This window comes from Cervus canadensis, chromosome 5 (genome assembly GCF_019320065.1).
Source record: "Cervus canadensis isolate Bull #8, Minnesota chromosome 5, ASM1932006v1, whole genome shotgun sequence".
Lineage (NCBI taxonomy): Eukaryota > Metazoa > Chordata > Mammalia > Artiodactyla > Cervidae > Cervus > Cervus canadensis.
Genome location: NC_057390.1, coordinates 71,599,279 through 71,612,025, shown reverse-complemented (window position 1 = coordinate 71,612,025; position 12,747 = coordinate 71,599,279). Strand labels below are relative to the sequence as shown.

Here is a 12,747-nt window from a genome sequence, read left to right as displayed (position 1 = left end):
GGATGTCTCCTAACCTCCTGATCCTGCTCTGATCTGGGCATCCTCCTTGCCTTCTGTACTGGTCCCTTGCCACTGGTCCCCCGACAGCATCCTCAGCCCCTTCCCTGCAGAGTGGACAGGACAGGGTCCAGATGAGAAGGGACCACTCCCGCCAGAACAGGGCCAGTGTCCTTTTGGATAATCCTTAGAGACTTCTCCACTCAAATGCGCTGTTTGAACCTGACTTTTCTGCACTCTCCCAGTATCAGACTACCAGCGCTAACTGGAGGTCTTGAGCTGGGAAATTGAACATGTGTTTATCCAGACTGTTCCTTGCCCCACTCTGGTTACTAGTCTCCTCCTCCCTCCCACGTCACTCGGGGACAGGAGGACAGCAGGAGGAATCGGAAGTGCTGGGCATCTGGAAGTGAGAAGGCAGGGCCCATGGAGAATGCATGGGCTGTGGCGGGGGAGCCTGCGAAGCCCAAATAGCCCTGCCTTCAGACTTTCACATCAGCCTACAGCCACCCTGATTTTTCTATTATTATTATTTGAACACCGCCTTGGCCCTATTTTTAAAATCCGCTGCGCTTGAGCAATTTTTTCTGACGTCAGCTGGCTGCCGGCAGCTCTGCTTGAAAACAAGAATAACCAAATCTTCTAAGGAGTAATGCTGAACCTGCTTCAAACGCAATAAATCACAAAAACCATTGTTTACGATAAGTGGTATCTGATTGCTGTTAGAACCTGTGTTTATTGCTTTTGTGCATTATGGTCTCTTGTAATTTGGACAGCCAGAAATTGTATTCCTTTATGCAGCACGTAGGCAGGGTTTGTAAGGAGGGAGGCATCTGTAATTATGCTGCCAGGGAGTGGGTTTGGGGAGCCTTGGAGGAGTGTGAAATGCAATCACCTGTTTTTCATCTGAGGACCAGTGGGTGCACCAGGCTTCCCACTTTCCCTGGCCTTGGAACCTTCCAGGCTCCTTCAGAGACCAAAGCGGAAGGCAACGAGCAGCAGGGGCCTTGGCGCCACGGTGCCCCGGACCAGAGAGCCCGAAAGTGGCCTCCGGGAGCCGAGCAAGGGGTGGCCAGGCGGCCGCAGCCCCACAGGAAGCTGGGCAGATGGTTTTCCCTGGAAATTGCCTCAGACGCCCCGGCAGTTTTCTGCCCTCAGTCTCGCCCATCCTGACAAGTGCCCACTCAGCGTCATCAATGAGGCCTGACAGCGGGGGTCCAGGGACAGACGCCGGCAGAATTCTTGGCGCCTCTGTCTGCAAAATTGGAATAAGAAGCTACTTGGCCACGAAGCCTGGATCTCGACACGCAAGACACACAGCGAATCAGTCAATCAGTGGATCACTGATGTGTCTTGATTTCTTTAAGACCCTGTTGGGGAGAGAGGCCTTGTCTGGGGCATGGTGGGTGGTCTCTCGTCCTCATGACTCCAACATCTGGACTCCAGGAAGAGGGTCAAGTTTCTCCTTAGCTGGAATGGACCACACTCCATCTGTCCACACTGTGTTCAATCTGTTGGCTTCCCCATCTGGAAGGCTCCATCCTGCTCACCTCACCTGGGTACAACCCGCCCAGCCTTGACATGCCTCAGCTTGCATCAAAGTCATCCTCGAACTGGTTCCTCCTCCCATGTTCTCAATCTCAGTAGAATTTCACCACCATCCCCCAGTCTTTCCAACCTAAAAACTGGGATTCATCCCAGACACCACGCCGCCTTCACCCCAGCAGTAGCTCAGCACACAGAGCCCTCTCGTGAATGAATTCAACAGCCAGTCAATTGCCAAGTCTTACCAAAACCTCACTCTATTTCTCCACTTTCTCCCTCTTCCCCAGCTCAACCGTCATTGCCCTTAGCTGTTCTCAGCAGGAGCCTCTGCCAGTCGCCTGGTCCTCTACGACCCAGTTGGTGTTTGGGGGCCATGTCTAGGTTTCTGTCTCCCGCCTCACTTCCTCCCTCCCCCTTGTCTGCTTTGCACCATTTACCCCAAGCCCATCTCCATTCTCAACACGCTAAGCAGCTCCTTGCCTCTGTTTTCATAACTAAGTTGGTTTTCTCTGCCTAAAACGTCCAGCTTCCCTGATTTGGAAATAGTTCAGACACCATCTCCCCTGGAAGACTTTCTCCAGTTGTGCCCATGGGCCTTGGGGTTCCCCAAGGCTCCCCGTGTTTTCTCCTGAAATAACTCTATCACAGTTACAATAAACTATGATTGTCCCCACTTAAAGGGAGAAACACTGAGTTGTCTAACATCTCTGGCACAATGTCTGGCCCATGGCAAGGGTGGTTCTACATCGAACTTGCACTAAAGCTCAAAGAGCATGTGAAGGGCAGACAGCTCAAGTTAAGCCCTGATTGTACACGACTGCAGTAAGAGCGAGTTCATAGATGGCTCCTCAGTGAAGCTGCACCCCTGCACAGTTCCTTGCACAGCCCAGGCATCAGGTGTCCGTCCAGCCTATTCCCCCAGGACCTGAGCACTCGCATAGGACAAGGACTCCAGCCCCAGCGGGATCTGAACACAGAGCAGGTGTTCTCATGGAGGCTCCAAGTGAGCCAGCTCAGAAGAGGCCTGGCCTCATGTTAAGGACTGATATTTATCCCCCACAAGCATGCTTTCTTGACAAGGTAAATGATCAGTTGCAAGCCTCAAACTATAAGCTCTGGTCTGACTGCCCAAGCCCTGGCCTTAACAGACACAGAGCTGAACAACACGGAGCTGGTCCCCCATTACCTTTAGTGTTTTTATTCTTAAAATTATTACTGAAGTATAGTTGTTGTACAGTATTATATATTACAGGTGTACAATATAGTGATTCACAATATTTAAAGGTATACTCCATTTATGGCTATGAAATATTGGCTATATCCTCCATGCTATACAATATATTCTTACAGCTCATTTATACCTAATAGTTTGTGTCTCTTAATCCCTTACCCCTCTTTTGCCCCGCTACCTCATCTCTTCTCACTGGTAACCACTGGTTTGTTCTCTATATCTGTGAGTCTGCTTCTTTTCTGTTATATTCCATAGTTTGCATTGTTTTAGATTCCACGTGTGAGTGATATCATACAGTATTTGTCTTTCTCTGACTTATTTCCTTTATTATGGGTGTGGTTTTGTTGAGCACCATCTATGAACTTGCTCTAACATGCAGTCATGTCAATCAGGGCTTAAATGAGCTCTCTGCCCTCCACGTGCTCTTTGTTTTTGCATAGTTTTATTTCTTTGTTTATTTTTGACTGGGCTGGGTCTTCACTGCTGGGCAGGCTTTTTTCTAGTTGCAGCAAATAGGAGCTAAGCTCTAGTTGTGGTGTGCAGGCTTCTCATTGAGGTGGCTTCTCCTGTTGAGGAGAAGGGCCTCTAGAGCACACACTCAATAGTTGTGCACACGGGCTTAGTTGCTCTGTGGCCTGTGGGATCTTCCCGGATCAGGGGAAGAAGCTGCATCTCCTTCATTGGCAGGCGGATTCTTTACCACTGAGCCATCAGGGAAGCCCCCAAGTGCTCTTTAGATCCATGTTTATTTCACTTAGCATAACTCCAAGGCTCCTGGACCTGGGATTCAAGGTAACATATGGATCCCTCCTGTCTTGTCCAGCCTGGCCAGCAGAGCAGTAGAGGAAGTGGGCAGAGAAGCCAAGACAGGGTCTCCCTTCTGGGAGACCCTTGCTTCTAGGGCCATGGGCAGCTACTGTCTGACCGGGAGCATCTGGTCACACAGCACCCCCTGCATGCAGCCTGGCAATTGCACTTATCAAGGTCAAGTGTCACTGTTTTCAGATTTGTTGATTTCAACAAGTCTACCTTTAGACTTACACACTTACACACATGCACACATATGAATGCAAAATTGGCCAAACTCATCACCAGCACCAAGAAACAAGGGGGACCTCTTCCCTCTCTTCGTCCTCCCACCCAGCCTGCCCACCCCCTCCCTCGGGACAGACCTGGGCTTTGATTCCCTCAGCGAGCTAGATTATGATCTCAGCCTCCATGGTGGAGCCAGACAGGCCCATGACTACGGACAGCTTTGACTCTGCAAGCAAGTACAATGTGAGTTACCAGCCACAGATCCCCAGTGGACTTTTTAGGACTCAAGCTTTTTACAAGCTGGGGCCTGGGAAGTGGGTAGACCCTGGGCCAGTTGGCCAATCAGCAAATCCACCAGGACCCTGGTCAAGGCCTGGCTTGGGCCCTGGGGAAGCTGGGGAGGAATTAGTCATAGAACCCCCGCTTTCCAGGCCTTCACAGTCTGGTCTCAGGTGAGTCAGCAGGGCCTGGTCTCCTGACCTATGAGCATCCACATTTATGGCTCTGAGTGTAGTGGATGGTAGGGCTTTAGGGAGCAAGAGGCAGAGTGGGCCGGGGGTCTGGGGACTGCCATGCCTCTGTCTATTCCAGTTCAGCTGCTTCGTGGATCTGAGGCCACAAGGCCACAGGGAGGAGGCATGCAGAGTGTGCTGGGCATGTCTCCTGTGCTCTGGTGTCCAAGGGCCAGGGCAAGTAGCACTCTTTCTTAGCTTCTCTCTTCTGGTCCAGGGGCCTGCCATTTGCAGACTTCTTTTTTCTTTAAACTTAGCAAGATGAGCAGATTGACAGAAATTTTTAAAAAGAACTCAATATATAGAAAATTTGAAATTATCAGCCTTTCCAAGTTCTTCTCGCATCTCTTCCACATGCAGACAGAGTGGATACCAGACTCGTGGTTTCCATTTTCCTCCTAAGGGGACTCCACTGACTCTCTGCATCTCCTCCATCCTTGGGTGGGCTCCCCCCAGACCCAGCCCCCAGTTCAGCCACCCTGGAGTGCCATGCCCTGCACCTTGGCACCCTCTGGGCCTGCACCAGTGGCTGGAAAACCTCTTAGCCTCCACCAGTCACTGTCTGTGCCCTGCTCTCATGCCCAGCCAGAGCTGCCCACCCAACCCGTGGCTGTGGTCCTGGGCCCTGGCAACAGACCACCCTCCGCAGTCACTCCCAGCTCAGTCCCACCCCACCCACAGCTGTTCCCCTCCCCTCTCCTGCCCCCAGATCCTGGAGCCAGTGACTGTGCCCCAAGAGAGTGACTCCTGGGTAGTTTGTGGAGCTGAGATGCTAAGAGCAAGTCAGGAATCAAAGTGTCCCATCCCCTTCAGCTCCTAGAGCCACGTTTTCTTTGATTAGTGGCTCTTGGGTGCAGGGAGAGGCCTGGCCTGTGAGCCCAGTGAGGGCCAGAGCCAGCAGGCAGCAAGTGAACTGGGAGCTCATCTCAGGGGTCCTGTGCACAGTGCCCTGAGATGGGCTTTCAGGGCCCAGGGCTGTTTAGAGGCTCTAAGCATCCTGTGCGCAGAGGCTCTGGGGGGAGCTGCAGTTGCCCAGGGGGACGCATGGACCCCCGCCCTGGGCCAGCCGACCTCATGCTCTGCTCCTGTACTGCCGTCAGGCCTCTTCCATCCATCCCCAAAGCCCCATCCAAGACCCTGTTTGCAGCAAGCTCCTGCTCAAACCTCCTCAATCTTTGAGATCCTCAGGGCCCCTGTCCCCTGACCTCTCCCCAAACCTCCCCCTCCCCCTACTCCCAGCCTAGGGCATTCCCACTTGCTAGCTAAGCCCCAGAAAATGCCCTCTGTTAACTCCCTGATGACCAGTGGGCCACGGCCTCTGGACAGCTGCTCAGCACTCAGCCAGCCCAAGCCAGCCCCATGACAGGACCAGGGTGTCACCCTGCCTGAGGGTTATCAGCAGAGGGGTTTGTCAGCATTACATCACCTTTCAAGGGACTTCCCTACTGGTCCAGTGGTTAAGACTCTGAGCTTCCAGTGCAAGATGGACAGATTCGGTCCCTGGTCGAGGAAATAAGATCCCACATGCCACAGCCAAGAAGGAAAAATTAATAAATAAATTTTTAAAATCACCTCTCAATATTGCCCACCTGGGAGAAAAACCAGGTAAGGGAGTTGCAGGATGGAACTGAAGGTCTCTACGTCTCATTAAAGGAGATCAGCGGCCACTCCAGGGGAGGGCGAAGCTCTCCATCAACACACTTCAGCCCAGGGAGGGCCAGATGCCCCCCTGGGAATTGGGTACTGGGTGAGGGTGTGCGTTGTGGTAATTTTCCCAAGCTTGGCCTCTGCAGTTCATGACATCTAGGCCAAGTGCCTGTGTCTCCCAGGACCTCAGAGTCCTAATCTGTGAAATGGAAGGGCTGGAGGGAGAGAAGCCCACAGGGGCCTTTCAGTCTGCCCTTCTCTGATTCAATGACCACGTAAAGCCAATTAAAGCCTTGGATGTGGGTGATGGGGAGAGCACAGAGCATGCCTGTCTGCATGTGCTAGAATCCAAAGAGTGCGCTCTCTAGCACACCCCCCACCCCTTGCTGGTGGTCAAGGCCAGGTCACTGCCCTGACTTCTGCTCCCTGGATCCTGAGGAGACCGTGAGACCATCACGAGTGCACTGGGAAGCATAGACGCTGGTGATTAATTACACATCTTTTCTTTCAGTGAGCTATTTACATACCTCCACTCTTAAGGGGAAACAAACTTCTGTATTACAGCATATAAAAGTTTTCCCATGCTAGTAAGGTCAATTTTTCACACATTTTTTTTCCTTAGGACAACACAAATCCTCATTATAGAGATTTCCGTATTTTAGCAAAAGGAACGGGACTGATAGAAATGAGATCCCCGAATAAAGTTCAGTTCATTTTCATCTCTCTTTCCTCCCCGAATATTATTGCTGGAAATGTTACATTATCATAAACTAGAGTTCAGGTTGTATATAGGTTTTCACAATTGTCATTTTTCTCTGGATACAAATTCTGATCACTGCCAGCATTTTACAAAGGTTCCTCTCCCTCATGCCAGCATTTTCTTTGTAGGTATGTTTCTCTGCTGGGTACACAATCCAGGTGATGAGAATTAGAAGAGTTTATGATGGAGGATTCCGTCTGTCCTCTTCCCTGTCAGCCATCTGGGTCAAGGATCCTGGGGCTGGGGTGTGTAGTGGAGGAGGGGGTTAATGCAGGGGGCTCCCCCAGAGGACCCTCCTTTCTGCAACCCAGAAGGACCCCTGGAGAAGGCTGTGGGCCCAAGACCTCCTGTCTGGCCCTACCTGCAGGAGGAAGAGAAAGGACTTTTATAGAGCAGCCTTGGAGCAAAGAGGTTCATGTGTTGGAAGTTTCCATGTGGACTTGCTTTCCCGTCAAACATATCACAGGACTTCCCTGGTGATCCAGTGGTTAAGAATCCACCTGACAATGCAGGGGATACCAGTTCGATCCCTGCTCCAAGATTCCACATGCCACTGGGTAACTATTAGAGAAGCCACTGCAACGAACAGCCTGCTCACCAGAACTAAAGAAAGAGAAAGCCATCGTGCAGCAACAAAGACCCAGTGCAACCAAAAATAATTAATTAATTAATTTTACAAAAAGGTCACAAACCTCAGGCAGGACTGACACTCAGACTTCACAGGAGTTTGGGGATCAGGCCTTCTCCCTGGTACACTGCAACTGTCCATGCCGCCCGCCTTGTTGCCTGTTTGCTAGCCTCAGGCCCAGCAGCTGCTCCTCTCTGCCTCTACCTCCTCCCAGGTGTCTGCAAATGCCTCCCCCAGCCCCCCATGGGCTTTCTGTGAAGCTCAGCACCCACCCACCCCACTTCCTCCCTGTGCCTGGTAGGGGTTGAGAAACTGGCTTTGCACTCAGATAAATCTGTATTTGGATCCCACTGACCCAGCTTCCTAAGTTAGGAAAGTGTCTTCACTCCTGTATGAGCTCCTTCATCTGTAAAGTGGCGTTTTGTAAGAGGTACAGCCCGGGTGGGAGGATGGGATCCGGTCACACATCAAGCACCTTATGCAGGGCCTGGCACCCATCGGTGATGGCACGCGGGTGCCTGTCTTCATGCCCGCCCATGCTTCCCCTTGCTCTCCTCTGGGGCTTCTCTCTGCCACTTTCACTCGCAGTGAAACCCTAACTTTCTTCTTATCTTAACCACATTGGGTAAATCCTTCTGAAGGGCAGGCTCACACACTCCCCTCTTCCCAGGCCTGTTGGACTTCAGCGCACATTCTCTGCATGGCCCACGCAGGGTCCTCAAAGCATCTGACAGCAGTCACCTCCCCACAGCTGAGAGTGGGTGCTCCCACTGCTTAGGAGGAGACAGAAGCTCCAAGAGCTCAAGCCAACTGCTCAAGGACACACAGATGATAAATATCAGAGTCAGGACACAGGCTCTGTTGAATTCCAAACTCTGTGGCTTTAAGAATATCATTTAGTCTGCAGTGATGCCATGATGCTCTGGGGTCCAGCCCATGGAAGCAGTTAGGAGAGTTGCCCCTGATCTGAAGGCCCCAAGGCTGCTGTGCTTGCCTGGGTTGTGCCCCTGTTCTCCATGTTTCTGCCTCTCTTCTCATTCTGGCCCATTAAACTTGCTCTGATCCCTGTCTTACCTGAGGCAGCAGCACCCCCTCTCCTGCTGAGGATCTGCTTGTTCGAACTGTGTGCAGAGGAAGCATTCAGAGGCTACAAATATGGATGCTGGGACTGTCCTGTGACCAGGGAACTTCTGCACTACAAAGCCATCCACTTTACTTGTTCTAAGGTTCTTGACTTGTGACTATGTTGAAGATAAAGGAAGGATGGCTCTTCCTCATCTCTGGGTGGACTGGAATTTTCACTGTTTTGAAATCTGATTTAAAAAATGTTTTTTTGCAAAAAAAAATATGCTTTTTTGCAGGCTTGGATAGTCAGCCAAGTGGGTGGTATGTGAAGGTGAGGCAAGCCTTTCAGGTCCCCCTGCAGAGTGGGCTGGCTACTTCCAGGGGCTCCAAGGATCTGGAGTGCAAGAGGAGGAACCTGAAGCCCAGACCCTGGGAAGGGGTCTAGTCTCCTCCAACCTCAGCCTAAAGTCCTGACCCCCAGCTTCTATTTCTGACTATAGTGTCAGCTTTCTCTAGGTAGTACAAGCTCCCATCTCTAAGCACCAGGATGCACACCCGTTAAAGGGGTGTGTGGCTCTGTCCCCACAACCGCCCAGAGGCAGCAAGTGCCACGTAGATGTGGGGACCTGTGGTATGGCCTTGACTTTGTCACTGTCTCGATTGCAGTCCTTAAAGAGCTGACCCCATGGCAGGCATTAGAGCTGTCTCTGAGAGCCTAGCATTAGAACCCGTGTACCTGCCCCTCAGGGGTGGTTATGGACACTTGGTGGGAAAGGAGGATGGTTTCCTGAGCCTAGGGCAGGAGAGAGAGGGCAGAGGCACTTCGAACTGCCTGGCATTCTAACTTCCACTGGTTCCCTCCCCAGCCCCAACGTGCACTTCATTCCACAAACTCCAAACTGGGAAAGCTTGTCGCCTGGATCCAGAGCTCAGTGCATCTGGAGAGGACCAGGGGCGGAGGACCCGCATTCCGCTGGGAGAGCAAAAAGGGTGCATAGAGTTATTCTCTGAAGCAAGTTTTCAAATCCCTCCCGTGATCCTCCTTCCATTCTAAAGCAGAGAACAGAAATGCTAAACTATGGTTCTTGCCAGTGCTGATAAGGAAAACCAGTGAATGCAGGAGTCTCATTAAGAAAATCCTAAATTTTAGTCTTATCACTGCTGCAACATAATACAGTAAGTATGTTAATTCCACCCTCCCCCTGCTCCCCCACCCCCCAAAATCCCTTTCAGCCATAAGGCTGCAGAATGAACAGCCCCACCCACTACAGCCTCAAGTCCTGTCTGATTTTGGATTTTCTCCTTGCCTCGTGTTACTGAGTCTCCAATTTGAATGGACAGGGCTTCGCCCTCTCACACTTCCAGCTGCCTCTGCAGTAATCAGCTTGACCAGTGTTGTCTGAAGCCCTACTGTGTGCAGGGTCCGTAGTGGGAACTGTGAAACGTCAGAGTCTAGCTTAGTCCATCTCCCTGTGAGGGCCAATGAGCTGAGCAGGGGTGCTGATTTTTCAGGCCAAACTGCCAGCCGAACCTTGTGCCCAGCAAAGACGCATTTCAACAGGCTTCTCTCATCCAAGTGATTATTTGCTCTTTGTACTGCTTAGACTTGGCAAGGATCCTGTGATTCCTATTAGCAAAGAGGGAGCAGAAACCTTGAAGTAAGTACTCATCTCATAAAGAAAGGATTCGCTGCCCCGTGGGGGAGCTGGCCTGGACACCTTCAGCCCTGCTCTGTAACGATAATGAACTTTTTGACTAGCACTCTTCCAAATTTCTTCCCCAGCTGGCATTTCTTTGGCTCCCAGCAACACCTCCGTGAGGTAGGTAGAGTGGCTCCAATTCTTCCCATTTTGCAGAGAAGGAAGCAATGCAAGAGTTGGGGAGGTGACTTGTGACCTGCTCCCCATCTCATGTGTTTGCCAGGGAGTGGCAGCCCCCGCCCAAACCCAGTGTCTGGCTCCTCAGTGCCCGGGTCCTCATCTACCTCTCTTTCCACTCTGCTGAGCCCCAAGTTGGCCAGAAGGGCAGATGACACCACGGTGGCATGGGTGCTAGCCGGGTCTGCCTGGGCTCCATGCAGAAATGGGTGCTCAGAGGGGCTGAGGAAGAGGAGACACTGCACCGCCCGGGACGCGTAAGAGGTGCCAAGGGGCACGGCGGGGCCGCAGCTACCGAGCCACGGTGATAGATGTTCATGGCTCGTGCGTGGGGACTCGCGGGGCCCTGGTGCGAGGGTAGCTGCGCGGCTGGCAGGTCGGTGGGCCAAGCATCACATTTCAGCAATATGATCTCGGTACGGAGAGTGAGGGGAAGCATGCTTGTGGTCTTCAGCCAGGAGAGGGAGGGGTTAGGGTCAAAAGGGACTGGGGGCTGAGAGGGGCTGGGGGCCATCAGGAGGACAGGCAGTGTCGGGAATCCCTCTCATTCTATCTGCGCCATTCCTTTGCTGGCCTTGCAATATCTTCAGAATAAGCAATGCTCTGTGTCCCTCCCAAGACCTGGTAAGAAAGTCGTGCTTAAAAGAGTCTCCAAAGAACTTCACAGGGAGAGGAGCACCTTGGTATGAAAATGTTCCAGGAAACCACAGGCCTCCCAGTTTCCTTGCCTCTCACTGAAAGGATTAGAAAGGTGGTATTCCAACCGTGTGGGGTCGGTGAGGGGGACAGTTTATATTCACCAAGGATCTATCTTGGAAGTAATTTTAGTCCCTATAATGTTTCACGTTAACCTTCTCAGACTGGTTCTCAGCTGGGTGACTTAGTGATCGCCAAAATGTGCTGGCATTCTGGCCTCTGAGAATCCACACTGTGCCTTTTAATGAGTGGGATTTTTTAAAATTAATTTTTATTGCAATATAGTTGATTTACCACATTGTGTTAGTTTCTGCTGTACAGAAAAGTGAACCAGTTATCCATATACATCTACTCACTCTTTTTTAGATTCTTTGGTGGGATTTGTTTTTAAGAGATTTCCCTGAGCCAGTGGAGCACCCAGGTGTGGCCACAGTGCAGGCCTTGGGGACCAGAGGCCAAATGCACGACTTAAGGCTGCCAGGAATATTCCGTCTAGACACGGAGGAGGGAGGAAGGACCAGAGGAGACAGGGCTGGGGAACTGCAGAAGGCGCAGCCTGCCCCCGAAAGGAAAGAGTGCTCCCTTTGTTCTGCTACCCACCCCTTGCCCCTCTGCCTGGCCCCACAGAGGAGACCTCTGGGGCTCAGCCCGGAGAATTCCTCTCTTCTTTTCTTGCTTCCTCCTACGCCACGTGGCTTCAGACCGTGACATTTCTGTTCGATGCTGTCAGCGCCTTGGTTTGAGGAGAATGTCTCTGTGCCCGGGTCGCTTGGCCAAGAAGAAATGGTGCCCGGAGCCCGCTGGCATCTGCCCTGGCCGGTCTGCCTTCGTCCTTCCCCGGGAGGTGGGGCAGGGCTGTGTAGGAGGTGATGGGCAGGCCCAGGACCCCAGGGCCGAGCTTGCTTCAGCCTGGCGGGGAGGGCAAGGTATAGAACCAGCTGAAACTTGCCTCGCTCCTCTGAAGTTTAGTGATCAAATAGCCACCAGCCCCGGCCCCTACCCAGAGGCGAGCCTGTGGAGCCAAGGCCCACCGCCTATTTTTAGAAAGCTATCAGGTATGCAGGACACCCAGTTGCTTTTTTCCACCTGTTTGGGGTCATTATAGGGATCCAGTGTCTCTGCCACAAGGCCCTGCCTGTCCTGCCACGACAGTCTCACTGCGGCCAGGGCAGCCACTAAGCTCCCTCCCTGTGGAAACCAGCCATCTCTCCAGCCCTGCCCGGCTGTGGCAAGTGAGTCTTTGGGCCCGTGGTCATTTTGTCGTTGGAAGCACAGACCTTGGACACTAAGGCTTGGCCTCCTCTGCTTCCTTGAGAGGGAGTTTTCAAAGGTCAGAGACTAAAGTCAGGGCAGGAAGAACCTTGAATCGGGAGCCCACCATGAGGAGTGCGGATCCGTTGAGCAGCAGCAAGCCCAAAGTCCTTGCTCCACCAGGAAGGTGCACAGTGAGTGCCATCAGGCAGGGGGGGCTGGGGGCACTCGGGGATCACTGCCAACAGGTGCAGGGAGCTGGGGGCGATCAGAGGAAGAGCTCAGGCAGAGTTTGATCAGGGAGTGCAGCGGGGTCGGGGGGTGGTGCCAGGCAGAGGGAACCTTGTGAGCAGGAGCATCCCAGGTGTGACTGGGAACCATGAGGAGACAGCGAGGCTGGCTCAGGGGGCTTTGTGGGGACAGAGGGACAAGAGTCTGGTGTGCACGCTGAGGTGGTGCCTGGTGCAAAAAGACTTGGATGCCAGGTGAGGTGCTTGGATGTG

General features: G+C 52.4%; 1 protein-coding gene across 5 annotated transcripts in view; it reads left to right on the top strand.

Annotated features, from left to right (window-relative positions):
• The window catches only part of KLHL29 (kelch like family member 29), a 326,642-nt gene that overhangs the window by 131,515 nt on the left and 182,380 nt on the right, over positions 1-12,747 (top strand). For 2 of the 5 annotated variants that reach the window (XM_043469260.1, XM_043469259.1), the window contains exon 1: positions 12,245-12,438. The exons of the other annotated variants lie outside the window; for them this stretch is intronic. In XM_043469260.1, coding sequence (XP_043325195.1) covers positions 12,373-12,438 — 66 coding nt within the window. In that variant the 5' untranslated portion in view covers positions 12,245-12,372. Of the gene's footprint in view, positions 1-12,244; positions 12,439-12,747 lie in introns of those variants that run through there. 5 annotated transcript variants of the gene reach the window in all.